Source organism: Copidosoma floridanum, unplaced genomic scaffold (assembly GCF_036245765.1).
Source record: "Copidosoma floridanum isolate Cflo_tuat_1 unplaced genomic scaffold, Cflo_Japanese_pri ptg000007l, whole genome shotgun sequence".
Classification (NCBI taxonomy): domain Eukaryota; kingdom Metazoa; phylum Arthropoda; class Insecta; order Hymenoptera; family Encyrtidae; genus Copidosoma; species Copidosoma floridanum.
The window spans coordinates 16128132-16145313 of record NW_028321884.1 but is presented as its reverse complement, the minus strand read 5'-3'; the positions used below and the strand labels follow the sequence as shown (position 1 = coordinate 16145313).

The 17182-nt window shown below is 31.9% G+C and overlaps 1 protein-coding gene across 1 annotated transcript; it reads right to left on the bottom strand.

Moving 5' to 3' along the window:
• Nucleotides 1–9602: 9602 nt before the first annotated feature.
• LOC111643666 (uncharacterized) lies at nt 9603–11975 on the bottom strand. The gene is made up of 3 exons (XM_089589047.1): nt 11784–11975; nt 11637–11696; nt 9603–9784 (listed from the first exon to the last, which is right to left on the bottom strand). Exons 1-3 carry the CDS (start codon nt 11973–11975, stop codon nt 9608–9610), a joined length of 429 nt encoding a protein of 142 aa, XP_089445173.1. The 3' UTR covers nt 9603–9607.
• Nucleotides 11976–17182: the final 5207 nt, after the last annotated feature.

Here is a 17182-nt window from a genome sequence, read left to right as displayed (position 1 = left end):
TTATAACACTGTAGAGTTGAGTTATGTGAATAAAGTCACCTCTGCTACGTAGCTCTGCTTATAATATATTAATAATTATTGGTACGTGTGCTGCGCGTGTTTTTGTTTCACGTTGATTCTTTTTATAATTTGCTCTTTGAATCAAGCACTGACCTTTAATAAGTTCATTATTTCATTGATCAAATACTTGCTTTTAGTGTCGGTAAAAAATCGCAAGCCAGCTGTTTGCTGGTGTGTGTGTGTGTTTATATTTAACGTCAACGTGGGGATATCTTCATAAGCACATAACCGTTTCTCTAATTACGAAAAATAAAAATATTGAAATTTAATATGAACCTCCAGCTCAAAATAAACAATAAAAGTTTGAATTTATAATATTATTTAATAGTTATTGGTATAAATATTTATAGTTTTGTAGATTATTTGATATTTTTAAATTACTGTAAAACAATTTTCATTTTGATACAACTATTAAAGTAATGCAAAAGTGATGTATTGTTGCCGTCTCTCTCTCTCTTTCTCTCTTTCTGTTTCTTTCTTTCTCTCTGGATACGTCTATCAAATGCATCATAATTGTATTATACTAAATCTTTACAAAGTTGGTAGTGGGGTACAAGAATTAGTTGGCAATATATTAAATAGTTCTACAATTCTCTTTTCATTAGCCTCATTATCATTTTATATTTCATTAAAAGCACTATATGCCCTGTAAAAAAGACATCATTCGTAAGTTTAATTCTCCATTTTATAAAAGCAAAGTTTAAAAACTTATTTATTCTAAATCTTAACTTACAGTTGTATGTATAAATATACTATTTTGCAATATTTTTAGAAGTTTTGTTAAGCATATAAGTTTTTAGTTTCTTTACCAAGCTTTATTAAGGCAGTTTTTGTTTTTACATACCTGTTAGGAATATCAGTTCTAAAAAAGTTTTATCTCTTTCTATGTTGTAAAAAACACTGTCATCAAACACAGTCAGTACATTCAAACACCATATTGTAATAGTCGGAAGCTCTACGTGATTCAATTAAGTTATAAGGCATTGAAAATATAGTATGAGTTGAAAAAATACAAGCAGAAACCAATAGATAAAATAAATTAAAACGCTGCCAGATAACGATTTTACTTTTATAGAACACGATTTTAGCATTGCCGTTAGATTAAAACAAAAAAAATATGATATTTTTTCTATCTCAGAATAACTTTTAATATTTTCTTTTTGTATTACAAAAAATGTTCTATAAAATAAACCATTACATGAGTCAGAGATTTTTAATATCAGTACCACAGCATAAAATAAATGATATAGAGAGCTACTCCTGATATCGTGACTACCACCTCCACAACCACACCAAATTGATCAAACATTGGAAGGACCCATTGCTCCTACCAATATTACAATGTTTGGTGAGGCCACGCATCTACTCGCAACAAATACCAGCTACTTTTTCTCCTTCTCTTAAAATTCGATGGCCAATTCACTTTGACTCATGAGCTATTTTCTCCTACCCTATGTATCTCGACCAGGTGCTTTTTTTTCCTACACCAGCAAGTTTTCGATATTTTTGGCCTCTTCGAATATTTGATCTACGAGTATTCAAACTATTAATTGATCTTTTGCGTGTTGTAAGTCAACACGTTTTCAAGAAAAAGATATTTTTGCAGGTGATTTATAGAAAATAAGTATTTAGTGAAGATATGTAGATATACCTACGCGTTATGGCATCGGATTCCATTCTTCTTGCACTGTTGGGTATCACATTGAATTGAAGTCAGTAGCTAGAAAAGTCTTAAGATTAAACGCATGTTAAAAACACGCCATTTTCTGCCAATTGATAATTTTAACTGTTATGACTAGCATATCCAGAATACAGATATTAGTGAAGCACGAAGAGCCGACCTGAAGAGTCGCAGAAATTGAAGCGATTCCTTACCAAGCTCTACTATACTATGGCATAATGTTTTTAATCTCCTCTTTTTTCCATGTACAACATAGACACCCTGACACCGATTACTTTCGCCAAGGAGATAAAGCTTCTTATTGTCTTTCGCAATGTTATTTTCGGAAAATTGAGATGATGTACGTCCATCGAAAATGAATCCTTACAAAAGACGACATTTTTCATTGTTGAAGCAGTTTCAAGAAAAATTTTAAATGAATTTGATAGCAAGAAATATCCGTAACCATTACGCTCAGGTAGCTTTTGGTCAAGTTGACGAGTTTAACGAGATTTCCCTTTAATTCGATACTCACGCGAACGTTGGATAACCTATGGTAACTCTTTGTATACATATCTTCCAACAGTAACCATTAAAGGTATGACGTAAAGTAACTTCATCCAAGCCTTTTTTACGAAAAATAGTTGTATTACAAAGATTTAAAAATAGCCTATTAATCATTTTTCTACAACAAAGCACCTATCATAACGCACAGTAACAGGTATCATTAAAAAAGTTAGCCACAGAAATTTTTAGTACGCTAGATAACAGGTATCAATCATAAACGATAGTGATGTCATAAATGTGATACGTACAACAGTAGCACTAGAAACCATTTTGTTGTTCGTCAGTTGCTTGTTAGCCTCTTTTCGGATAGCACCTACGCAGTAACATAATAGTAATTGAAGCAAAATGTCCGAAGGTATGCAAGAACAACTGATGGCGCTTGAAGATAGAATACAAGAAGAAAGTAGAAAGTCTGTCATCTTTTTTAGTGGCCGTAAGGCTCATCTGAATACTTGTTCTAGCAACACCACTGAAAAGTCGAGGCAGTTAAACTTGAAACCCAGCAAAGATTATCGCCTTCTACCTAAAAGCAAAAAGGTATGGGCATTTGGCAATTGCATTTTAATACTTAAATTTCTTTAAGATTTTTTTCTCAAAACTGAACAAAACTGTGGTTTTATACAAGGAGGCCCACCATACGGAGTTGGATTGCGCTGAATTTGACAAAGACACAATTAAGGTCATTGTAAGTATCAAAACATTTTTCTTCGTTCTCCTCTTCATTTATTTTTTAAACGTTTTATGTTTTGCATAGGTTATTCTAAAATTAAATAGTTAAGTCTTCGAGGATTTTTTTATATTCTATGAGTAGGAAAAATGTTAAACTGTCGAGACTCTCGTAATAAAATGTAATTAATGTGTATAAAGTGAATCTCATTAAAAAACTACCGACAGATTAATGAAGCCTCAAAAATGTTTAATAAGAAATTCATGCGACTACGACAAAAATTGTTGGAATCACTTAACGTTATAATCAGAATACATAGAAAAATGGTTTTGGGACATAACTATAACAGAATTTTTCGTTGTGAGACGAATAATATGAACTAATAGGAGTTTTTCTTGAAATTTCGCTTATAACTTGTTTTTGGGCCAGAAAAATATGAAAAAATCATGGCAGTATCTTATAAAGCTAATTTTACTTTTAACAGATACTGTACAAAATGTATTCTGAGGTGATTCATCTCTCTTCGCATTCTTCCTTTCGTATACAAGCGATTTATTTTATAATTACAGAGAAAATAAGCAGCAGCAGAGTGGTAAAAAAAATAAAGCTGTTAAGAAAAATGCACCGTAAGAAAGAGTACCTTTAATTAAGGTGCTTCATAAGCATGAAGTACAGAGTAATTGGCAGGCATTTTCAAATGTTTGTACATCGAAGAGAAAACCTATTTTTCCCCATGCATCAACGACTAAATGCATGCAACCTTCTGTTTCAAAAACATTACAGCACGTCAAAGTATTCGAGTATGATACTTTGTTCTATGTTGTTAATGTACGTAGAAGTTGTTAAGTGTGTAACTGTAACAATTGATTTGTTCATAACTATTACTGGAAATGCGTCACTAGAATTTTTTAAGATTATTTTAAAATACACTCAATCAAGTAAAATTCGTTGTCACACAGTAAAATGTACGGCGTCAAATTTAGAACAATTTCTTGTGTTGCACATTTATTTTATAAAATATTATGATTAAAATTTAAGAATAATTATGATAATGCCCCAAAACTATTTTTCTATATAATCTAATTATAATACGAAGCAATTTCAACAAGTTTCATGGCCATTAATAGAAAATCAATAATGTCATTCTTCATCCACCTATCTATACTTGTCAGTTAAAACAATGTTTATATCTTTTAGGTCCAAGGTAAATCGATATTAGTTCAGGGTACCAAAAAAAATCAACTAGACGAAACCATCTTGACGTATGACATTCCAGATCAGTGTGATTTGGAAAGAATCGAGGCAGGATTTAACTCCGACGACTTCTTATATATTCGTTTTCCTTCAAGGAATGAGCCGGATGTTAAAGTATAGACAATTAAAAATGTCAAAAGTTTTTAATAATTTAATACCTAAATAAAAAAAAAAAAAAAAATAAAAGCATAAAGAGATTGCATTTTATTTAAAAATCTTATTTTATCCACAAGTATGAGCACAATATGTTAGAGCCTTTGTAGCCTGACCTTAATTATGAGAATGAAAAATAAACAAATGACAGTGAGAAGCCTTTGTGAGCTGTCTATATGTTTATATAAGTTGATGGCAGATTTGTTGAATATTATAGAGGAAACATGGATTTTATTACTCTTTCTTGCTATAAGAGCTTATGTAAGTTCTGGAGTTCCGTGATCTACACAAGGTTGCCACAAACAAAAATACTGACTAAATTGTCATAAATAAAAGTCTGTCTTATTCTTCAAAATTTTATTTTATGATGACATAATAGTCTAATACATTTCTAGAACAAAGTATTTCTTATTGAAATTGACACTAAGTATCACAACTATTTCATTTACACTTAAAATCAAAATATATTAAATCATCGTACACCAATAAGACAACCTCTTAGTTCTCAGCTTTTTCTATTTATTAAGTAAATTTGTCTTTGTATTAGCTACGTTTTTACCAGATTAATTACCTTATAAAATATGAAAATCATTATACAAATAATATCACACTCCTTTTGTTGCCATAAATGATAAGTGTCAGATTAATGTCTTAATTACGCAGTTTGTACTTTTAACCGTTGGAGCAAATGCTGTTCTTATGAGGTATAACGCCACGGAGGGCAGCGTAATTGCTGATTCCTGTATTAAGAGTTAACTAGAAATTTTTTCCCATTGTTATATAAAGTATTGGTTTTTTAAGTTTTTCTAATTTTTTTTATTTTCCTGCACGGTTTTCTTACATAATACAATATTAAGTGCTAATGATACTTTTCGAATACAAATATTATTAAGCTCAAGACAAATCCACTAATTAATAATTTTAGCAACGGGGTGACGTCAGTCATACACAATGGAATATCATTTATAGATTCTTTTTTTACAAGATGTAGTTCTTTTTTCCAAGATAGTAAACCATTTTCTCTGGATTTCTGAATACTGGAAAAAATATATTTATATGACTTCTAATTAATCAATTTTTATTTAAAGATACTTACTGATGGTTTAAAAATTTAAGGAGCGGATCTTCTTTTTTCAAAGTGAAAACCACTTTCCTGGATGTACCAAGTGGGAACGCTAAGAGTTTACAAGGGTATTGGTAAGTAATTGGTTTCTTAATAAAAGCCGTTGTGTAGAAAACCACTTTTTCGTTGCAAACTTGGAGCAGAAAACATCTTTTAGTGGTTCATACGCAACAAATTATACATATTTGTTTTCAACACAAATACATTTAATAATGATGATATGGAATAAAACTTAAGTTCACAACAGGTTTACCAGATAGATTTAGAAATTTTAATACTTGTGACAGGTGAAATTATGGTGTAGACGTTGGATTAGTGGCATAGATAAAAGCATTTTTATAAAGCAGTGTAAGTGGTTATAGCTCATTAGTACTTGAAAAAAAATTTTGTCAATAAGGGTATGTCACTCAATTGTCTATAATCTAAAGTTTAAAAGTATTTTTATTGTCAGTGATATAATTACTTTGCTACAAAATTAAAGTGAACTGTCGTTATTTAAGACTGTTCGACGAAAAATAACATGTTAAGTGTAAATGTTAGTAACGCTACAACGTATAGGTAAAATTCGATACAAAATTTTTTTTCAGCAAAATAAAAATAAATACGTTGCATGGTGAGAAAATTTTATGTTTGATTTGTATATAATATTTGTAAAACTATTTAGCCAGAAAATTTTGTATTAGACGTTTTCATGTATTTATATGCGGCTAGTTGCGGAGAAAAGAGTCACCGTATGTTGACTATTTAAGAGGTCATGGCGTCACGATTTATACGTATACTATAACATTCTGCTTCACTAAAAAATACTACTTGAGAATAATCGCCCGTCCTCTTAATATCCAATGTGAAGATGACCCAGGTAGGAGACTATAAAAGGTTTAGGTATTTGTCAGTACTTAGTATTACGAGTACATCAAACGGTCCAAGAAAAAGTGACAGGATTTTTTACCCAAACCTGAAAATGACCTCTTCATCGCACATTCATAACTATATTATCAGAAGAGTTGGCGTAGTATCTTCAAAAGTTTTTAAAAACTATTTAAATAAACGGTAAAAATAAAAAGTTTTAAATTATATTCACTAATGAATTACTTTAATTCTTAATACTAATTTTACGAACAAAATATACGTACTAGCGTAATGCGTACGCGAAGAGTCCAGACACAATGCTTCACCAGAAACGTCGTTACAGGCCAGTAGTAAAAATACACGATTACTTAGTATAGAAGTCGCAAGGTTCCTTTGACCTGCTAGGCAGACGATTAGGAGCTAGAAACTTTAACAGAATTTTCTGGGACTCGACTTCAGGGCAAGAGTCATATACTTGTACACTACGTATCATAACATTTTGTTGAAACGATAATTGAGTAAAAGATTAGATATACAATGAATGCTAAAATACAAAGACCGTGAGATTTAAGTTTTTATTTGGTATGTCGTATACTCGATACGCATAACATGCAAACGTTAATGGCGCAAAATAACTAATATAAATCGAAACTAAAAAAAATTATTAGCATATCGACGAATTAAACTTTGAGTTACAGCAAATAAAAGGTACAATTTCCGACTTTGATTTTAAATTGAGATATTCTAATCGACGCCATTTTTCTGCCTTTTCTCGAGTTTTCGAAATTCTCAGAAATCATTCTAGAAGTATAAGTATGTTATTTCAAAAGAATCGAGGAAATTTAGAAAACGTGGCATTAAATACTCGAGAAGAGGCAGAAAAATTGCATCGATTGAAATATCTCAATTTAAAATCAATGTCGGAAACTGTAGCAACGTGCTTGGTGAAGCATTGTGTTTGGACTCTTCGCGCACGTATTACGCTAGTACGTATAATTCTTTCGTAAAATTACTATTAAGAATTTAATTAATTTATTAGTGAATATTATTTAAAAATCATTATTTCTACCGTTTATTTTAGTAGTTTAGAAAAACTTTTGAAGATGCTATGTCAACTCTTCTGATAATACAGTTATAAATATGCGATAAAGAGGTCTTTTTTAGGTTTGGGTAAGAAATCCTGTCACCCTTTCTTGGGCCGTTTGATGTACTCGTAATACTTAGTACTGACAAACACCTAAACCTTTCATAGTTTTCTACCTGGTTCATCTTCACATTGGATATCAAAAGGGCGGGCGATTATTCTCAAGGAATATTTTTTAGTGGAGCAAAATGTTATAGTGTATGTATAAACCGTGACGCCATGACCTCATAAATAGTCAGCATACAGTGACTCTTTTCTCGGTAATTAGCCGCATATAAGAACAAGAAAACGTCACATACAAAATTTTTTGGCTGAATTGTTTTACAAATATTATTTACTAATCAAAGATCAAATTCTTTCACTATGCAATGCATTTATTTTATTTTGGTAAAAGAAACTGTGTAACGAATTGTACCTATACGATCTAGCGTTACTAACATTTATACTTTACATGTTATTTTTCGTCGAACAGTCTGAAATAACGACAGTTCACTTTAATTTTGCACCAACGTGATTATGTCACTGATAATAAAAATACTTTTAAACCTTAGATTATAAACAATTAAGTGACTTACCCTTATGACTAAAAGTTCTTTTTTCAAGTACTAATGAGCTATATCCACTTACACTGCTTTATAAAAATGCTCTTACCTATGCCACTAATCCAACGTCTACACCATAATTTCACTTGTCACAAGTATTAAAATTTCTATATCTATCTGGTAAACCTGTTGTGAACTTAAGTTTTATTCTATATCATCTTTATTACATGTATTTTTGTTGAAAACGAATATGTATTACTTGTTGCGTATAAATCACTAAAAAATGTTTTCTGCTCCAGGTTTGCAACGAAAAAGTGGTTTTTTACACAACTGCTTTTAATAAGAACCAAACCGTTTACGAATTCCCCTGTAAACTCTTAGCATTTCCACTTGGTACATCCAGGAAAGTGGTTTTCACTTTAGAAAAAGGAGATCCGCTCCTTAAATTTTTGAACCATCAGTAAGTATCTTCAAATAAAAATTTATTAATGAGAAGTCATAACAATGTCTATTTTCCAGTATTCAGAAATACAGAGAAAGTGGTTTACTATCTTGGGAAAAAAAACGACATCTTGTAAGAAAAGAATCTATAAATGATATTTCATTGAGTATTACTGGCGTCACCCCGTTGCTAGTACTATTAATTAGTGGATTTGTCTTGAGCTTCATAATACTTTTATTTGAAAAGTATCATAGGCACTTAATATTGTATTTAGTAAAAAAGCCATGCAAGAAGATCAAAAAAATTAGGAAATCTAAGAAAACCAATACTTTATATAACAATGGAAAAAAATTTTCAGTTTACTCTCAATACGGGAATGTGCAACTACGCCCTCCATGGCCTTATACCCCATAAGAACAGCATTGGCTGCGATGGTTAAAAATACTAAGTACGTAAATAGGACATTAATGTAACACATATATCATTTATGGCAAGAAAATATATGTGGTATTAATTGTATATTACTTGTCAAATTTTATAATGTAATTAATTTGGTAAGAACATAACTAATAAAAATACAATTTCACTTAATTAATAGAGGAAAGTTGAGAGCCCAAAAATTCTCTAATTTTTGTACGATAATTAAATATATTTCGATTTTGATTGCAAATAAAATAGTCGTGATACTTGGTGTACATTTTGAAAAAAAATTCTTTGTTCTACAAATGTATTAGACTATTCTGTAATCATTAAATAAAATTTTTAAGTATTAGTCAGACTTTTATTAATGATAATTTAGTTAGTATTTTTGTTTGTGGTAACCTTGTGTGGATCACGGAACTCCAGAAATTACGTCAGCTCTTATAGCAAGGAAAAATAATAAGATCCATATTTTCTCTATACTATTTAACAAATTTGCCATCAACTTATTTAATTTTATATACAGCTCACAAAGGCTTCTAACTGTCATTTGTTTATTTTTGATTCTTATGAATAAGCTCGGCACTACAAAGACTCTAACATATTTTTCTCATACTTGTGGCTAAAATAAGATTTTCAATTACAATGCAATCTCTTTATTCCTTTATATTTTTATTTATCTCACTTAGGTATTGAATTATTTGAAACTTTGACACTTTTAACTGTCTATACTTTAACAGCTGGCTCATTCTTTGAAGGAAAACGAATGTACAAGACGTCGTTGGAGCGGAATCCTGCCTCAATTCTTTCCAAATCACACTGATCTGGAATGTCATATGTCAAGGTGGTTTCGTCTGGTTGATTTTTTTTGGTACCCTGAACTAATATCAATTTACCTCTGACCTAGAAGATACAAACATTGTTTTAACTGACAACTATAGAAAGATAGGTGAATGAAGAATGAGATAATTAATTTTTTGTTAATGACGATGGAACTTGTTAAAATTGCTTTGTATTATACTAAGATTAGATAGAAAAATATTTTTTGGGCATTATCATGATTATTTTTCAATTTTCATCTTAAGTTTTTATCAAATTAATGTGCAGCACAAGAAATTCGTCGTGTTAACCCACTGGTAGCTCCCCCCTAATGGATCGTATAGGAACCCGAACCTGTGGACAGGTATGAGTTTAAAGTTGTCGTGCGAGCGTAGGCTGTCATGATTAATTATATTTTAAATGTTAGTGATTTATTTAAATATGCAGGGAATGGGGTGCAAAAGTACGAAGAGGGTGAAAATATTATGAACGTTAATCACCTGATGTATTGCTTAGTCACATTGGAAAGCTTAGAAGAGACAAATTTTATTTTTTTTATGTTTAAAATCCAGTGATTTGTTTGGCACATTACACGAGTTAAACGTCAACATTATGAAAAAGGACTTAGAAAATTCTAATTTTTTGTTGTCCTTCTTTTTTGCATCATTTAAGTTATTACTACGATTTTTGTTGACTTTTGGCTTAATCTCATTTAAAATTATTGGTACATATTCATGGCGTTTACCAGACAATGCATCAGGTGATTAGCATTCATAATATTTTCACCTCCTTCGTACTTTCGCATCCCATTTCCTGCATATTTAAATAAATCACTAACATTTAAAAAATAATTACTCATGTCAGCCTATGCTTCCGCGACAACTTTAAACTGATACCTGTCAACAGGTTCGATTTCCTAAAAGATCCATTAGAGGGGCGCCACCAGTGGGTTAACACGACGAATTGTTATAACTTTGACGCCATACATTTAACAGTATGGCAACGAATTTTACTTGATTGAGAGTATTTTAAAATAATCTAAAAAAATTTGAATGACGTATTTCCAGCAATAGTTATGTACGAATCAATTGTTACAGTTACACACTTAACAATTTCTACGTACAGTAATAATTTAGAACAAAGTATTATACTTGAATACTTTGACGTGCTGTACTGGTTTTGAAACAGAAGGTTGCATGCATTTAGTCGTTGATGCATGGGGAAAAATAGATTTTCTCTTCGATGTACAAACATTTAAAAATGCTTGCCAATTACTCTGTACTTCATATTTATGGAACACCTTAAAATACTCTTTCTTACGGTGCATTTTTCTTAACAGCTTCACTTTTTTACTAGTCTGCAGCTGCTTATTCTCTAAATAATTATAAAAAAAATCACTTGTATACGAAAGGATGAATGTGAAAAGAGATGAATCACCTCAGAATACATTTTTGACAGTATCTGTTAAAAGTGAAATTTACTTCGTGTAGACTTATAAGATACTGCCATAATTTTTTCATATTTTTCTGGCCCAAAAACAAGTTATAAGCGAAATTTAGAGAAAAACTCCTCTTAATTTACATTATTTGTCTCACAACGAAAAATTCTGGTATGGTTATGTCCCAAAACCATTTTTCTATGTATTCTGATCGTAACATGAAGTGATTCAAACAATTTTTGCCGTAGTCACATGAATTTCTTATTAAACATTCTTAAGGCTTCATTAATCTGCCGGTAGTTTTTTATGAGATTAACTTTATACACAATTATTATACTTTATTACGAGAGTCTCGACAATTCAATATTTTTTCTACTCATAAAATATAAAAAAATTCTTAAACACTTGACTATTTAATTTTAGAATAACCTATGCAAAACATAAAACGTTTAAAAAATAAATGAAAGAAAGGACAAAAAAAAATTGTTTGATACTTACAATGACCTTAATTGTGGCTTTGTCAAATTCAGTGCAATCCAACTCCGTCTGGTGGACCTCCTTGTATAAAACCACAGTTTTGTTCAGTTTTGAGAAAAAATCTTAAAGAAATTAAAGTATTAAAATGCAATTGCCAAATGCCCATACCTTTTTGCTTTTAGGTAGAAGGCGATAATCTTTGCTGGGTTTTAGGTTTAATTGCCTCGTCTCTTCAGTGGTGTTGCTAGAACAAGTATTCAGATGAGCCTTACGGCCACTATAAAGGAAGCCCATCTCCTTAGCGTCCTTTTGAGCTCGCTCATCATACTTTAACCATTCTTCATCCCCACTTTTGGACATTTTGCTTTAATCACTATTATGTTACTGCGTAGGTACTACTTGAGAGAAGTCTAACAAGCAACTGACGAACAACGAAATGATTTCTAGTGCTACTGCTTTACGTGTCACATTAATGACATCACTATCGTTTATAATTGATACCTGTTATCTAGCCTACTAAAAATTTCTGTGGCTAATTTTTTAAATGATACCTGCTACTGTGCGCTCAGATAGGTGCTGTAATGTAAAAAAATAATAAATAAACTATCTTTAAATCTGTTCAATACAACTTTTTTTTGTAAAAAAAGGATTAGATGACGTTACTGCACGTCCTACCTTTCATAATTACTGTTGGAAGATATGAATAAAAAGAGTTACCGTTGGTTTTCTCACGTACGCATGAGTATTAAAATAACGGGAAATCTCGTTAAACTCGTCAACTTGACCAAAAGCTACCTCAGCGTAATGATTACGGATATTTTTTGCTATTAAATTCATTTACAATAACTTTTAAAACTGCTCCAACAATAAGAAATAGCGTCCTTTGTAAGAATACATTTTCGATTCAAGTGCATCATCTTAATGCTACAAAAATAACATTAAAAAATACAATAAAAAGCTTTATCTCCTTGTCGAAAGTAACCTAGGTCAGGGTGTCTATGTTGTACATGAAAAAAAGAGGAGAAAAAAAATATTATGCCATAGTATAGTAGAGCTTGGTAAGGAATCGCTTCAATTTTTGCGACTCTTCAGGTCGGCTATTCGTGCTCCGCTAATATCTATAATCTGAAAATGTTGCTCGAAACAGTTAAATTAGTAAAGTTACAGAAAACGGCGTGTTTTTTTTCTGCATGCGGTCAATCTAAAGACTTTTCTAGCTATTGACTTATTACCAATGTAATACCCAACAGAGCAAGAAGAATCAGATGCCACAACGCGTGGGTATATCTACGTGTCTTCACTAAATACTTTTTTTCTATAAATCATCTGCAACAATATTTCTTTATTAAAAACGTGTTGACTTACAGCACGCAAAAGATCAATAAATAGTTTAAATACTCGTGAATAAAATATTAGAAGAGGCCGAAAATATCGAAAACTTGCTGGTGTAGGAAAAAAAAGCACTTGGTCGAGATACATAGGGTAGAAGAAAATAGCTCTTGATTCAAAGTGAATTGGCCATAAAATATTAAGAGTAGAAGGAAAAGTTGCTGGTATTTGCTGCGAGTAGATGCGTGGCCTCACCAAACATTGTAATTGGTAGGAGCAATGGGTCCTTCCAATGTTTGATCAATTTGGTGTGATTGTGGGGGTAATAGTCACGATGTCAGAAATCGCTCTCTATATCATTTATTTTATGCTGTGGTACTGATATTAAAAATTTCTGACGCAAGTAATGGTTTATTTTATGAAACATTTTCGTAATACAAAGAAAAATTTTTAAAAGTTATTCTTAGAAAAAAAGAATATCATATCTTTTTTTGTTTTAATCTAACGCCAATGCTAAAATCGTGTTCTATGAAATTAAGAACATCATCTGGCAGCGTTATAGTTTACTTTATTTATTGATTTCTGCGTGTATTTTTTTTAACTCATACCATAATTTTAATGCCTTATAACTGATATACTCAAGTTTAGATTTTACAATATGGTGTTCGAAAAATATTCTAAGGAATAAAAGTTTTCCAAACGACATTACTGTATTTTTTACAACATAGAAAGAGATAAAACTTTTTTAGAACTGATATTTCTAACAGGTATATAAAAACGAAAACTGCCTTAATAAAGTTCGAAAAAATAATTTAAATTTGAACCCTAAATTAAACTTCTAAAAATATTGCAAAATAGGATAGTTATACATACACTGTAAGTTAAAATTAACATGAAACAATTTTTTAAACTTTGCATTCATAAAATAAAGAATTTGAACTGACGAATGATTTCTTTTTTACAAGGCATATAGTGCACTTAATGACATAAAATGATAAAGAGGCTAATAATAAGAGAATCGTATTACTATTTAAAATATTGCCAACTTTTTTTATACCTCACAACCAACTTTGTAAAGTTTTAGATTAATGAAAGTATTAACTATTTGATAAAAGTATCCAGAGAGACGGAGAGGAGAACGCAACATTGATTTATGCATTACATTGATAATTGTATTAAAATAAAAATTATATCGCATAAACACGTACGTACATCATTAAACAAGCTCAGATTATCTTTATACTGAGTTTAAAATGTGTTTTACATTAAAAGTGGACGATTTATAAGTGCTAACACAAGTAAAGATGAGGATGAGGACATAATAGGAACAACTTAGAGAAAAGAGCACAAGACAATAAAAATCGTTTATAGTGACATTTTTCAAATTGATTTTGATAATTTTTTATACGGAGACATATATTATATTAGTGGTAGCAACAATAAATACGTTCCGATATAAAAAAAAACCAAAAAATGTAAAATGCTTTTTGTTACTTACGCATTCATTTTACATAATATGATAAACGTTTAGACATGTTTGTTTTAGACGAAGGTTATTATACATCAAATCTTATTAAAAAATATAGTGATTTATTATAACATGGATTTGTTGGATTTATGACATAATGTAAGTTTTTTTTTCAACGATCAGACTCCCAAATGCGCAGCACATCAAAGTATTCAAGTATAATTACTCTTATTTTTTTATTTGTTATCTTATCTTATCTTACTAATATATAAAGCAAAGTTGCTAAAACCGTTGTAATTGCTAACTGCGAAAACTACTAAACCGATTTTGCTGAAATTTTTCACACTGATTCATGATACTCTCTAGATGGTTTTAGTAAAGTTTTTATCATAAAAAATTCAATAACAATAGCAATAGAAGGGCTTAAAGTTTTGCAAAAATACGCCAGCTTTTCACTTTAGTTCAGTAAAATCCGCTAGGTGGCGTCGACATAAAATCGAGGCTACCTGCAACAGAATTAAAAAAGTGTGGTTATAATAAGCCGGAGCGTCTCGGTAACCATGCAGATATACTCAGGCAATTCATCGAACTGTACAGGGCATGCTGATGAAAGTCTTGCAGCTGGGTATCCCGGTTACGGACCACACTCTTCTGTAAGGGGGAAGTGACCTAGGTGTCCATTCACTCTGAATCTCGACGAGTACGATCAAAAAAAAAAATTAATTCCAACCGATGACGTCTCTGGCATAATATCAGGATACATATCTAGCCAGAGCACGATCTGCACCAAGCACCAACTCTCCAGAGTTGTGTGGCAGTCCCACCATCCCACCTGATGCAGTAAGAGCATTTTTGACTACAAATGTAAGCTAGGGAAAAACAGCTCTAAGGGGCATGGGCAGCCACAACGGCTACCTTCTTGGTCGTCGCGTTCCCACCGCGCTTACCCACATGTTCCCGTCTAACGATGAGCGGTTGGTTATGCGGGGAACGACCCGAAGACGAGATATTCTTTGGTCAGCGGCGTACCTCCCTCTATCACAGTCTCCGTACATCGAGACTCCCTGGGTAAGAATCAAGCAACCCGTAGCCAGCTCTTTATCATCAGGAATAATAATAAAGAATAGCCTGCAAGTTTTACCACTGGCGCTTTTTAGGGCCATCATAAGTATTTACGTTCCCTCCTTAACCATCAATTTCAACGGTTCTTTTTAGGATCCACCTAAGTGTAAACTACCTTGCCAACAAATACATTTTTACTACCATTTTCGGAAGCGATTGGTCGACTAAAAGACCATATTAACTAAAGACGGGCACTATTGAACAAAGTCAGTCATTCACTGTCAGACGTCACAAGCGGAGTTGTTCACCGCAAGGCTGGGAACCCCAGTGACCGTCAACCCTATATTACCCTCTCGACTCTAACCATTCAATCAGGAATCACTGATCCTCTCCAAAGTCTGCGCTGGGAAAACCTACAACAGCTATCAAGGAAAAAGAACTTGAGCCAACGGGACAGCCTTCACTAGACGAGTATCACTAACCAATTTCCCCGTCTAAGATCACCAAAACAACTAAATCTGCAAATAAAAAAGGTGCTTTAGACACCAACGTCTTTGACGTTATACCGGGAGACGTTGGGAAAGAGCACTACAACTAGCCCCAAAGCTTCGGATTTTGTAATTTTTCTCCCGAAAAAAGAGTTAACTTAAGAAGCTCACCAGTCTTTTTTAGGGCCATCGGACGTTGAACTACCTTGCCAACAAAGTGTATCTAATAAATTTAATTTTACTTAGGCGTCAAGAAACTGACGCAGAAAATTTATCGAGGTTGAAACAGCAGCGTCAAAATCGACAACTAGAGAGTCCATTTCGTGAGAGATCAGCTTTTCATTGTACTCTCACAGCAATCTCTGAAATCTTTAAAGATCCTACGTCCGAGTTTTTAATGAGTAGAAAATGTATTTGTGTTTTTGTGGCAATAAAAATGTAGGGTTTAAGGCCTAGGATTTTTTTGCTCTGGTAATAAAGTTGTGAGATAAGAGAAAAAAAAATTTTTTTTAATATAAATTTTTTGGGGGTTTAAAATCTTAACAGCTTAAAAAAAAAGCTGTTTTCGTGAATTACATGGGAGAAACTGTAAATCAACGGCTTCTTATGGCCACCGATTATTTTATGGCATAAAGAACGCACGGTACTTTTCAGCATAATTATTTTTTTGAATTTTTACACCTTATTATTTGACCAAATAAACTATTTTGATTCCAAAAAAATATGTTTTTAATAAGAAGATTTTTGTTCTGAGATGTATCATTAATATGTGTAAAATTTCTAACTGAAAATGTTTCACATTACACGTCAACATACTACGGTGTTTTATTGAGTAAGTCTCGGTTTAAGCCGAGACGAGGGGCTGCTAGCATACATTTTTGAAGCTTCAACCTTACAACTTCAGCAAATATGCTAAGAGCAGGTGATCCCAAAAATAGTATTAAATACTAAAATAAAGCTTTATTCTGTACGCAGATGCATAGGACCCTCACTCAATGAACTCACCTTCTTTGCAACTGCGGTTAAGGACATATATATATATAATATAGCAGCCCTAATGCTATTATGATTTTTCCTAAGCTTCCCCTTTTCACACCTTGAATTTTCAATAGCTTATCTGTATTTTCTGGCGTACAACAAAGTAGCTTAGCTGTTGGGCCGAGGAAAAACACTCAATTCCCTTAAATATCATGTGTCAGTACTGATGTGTTCAATAAGTA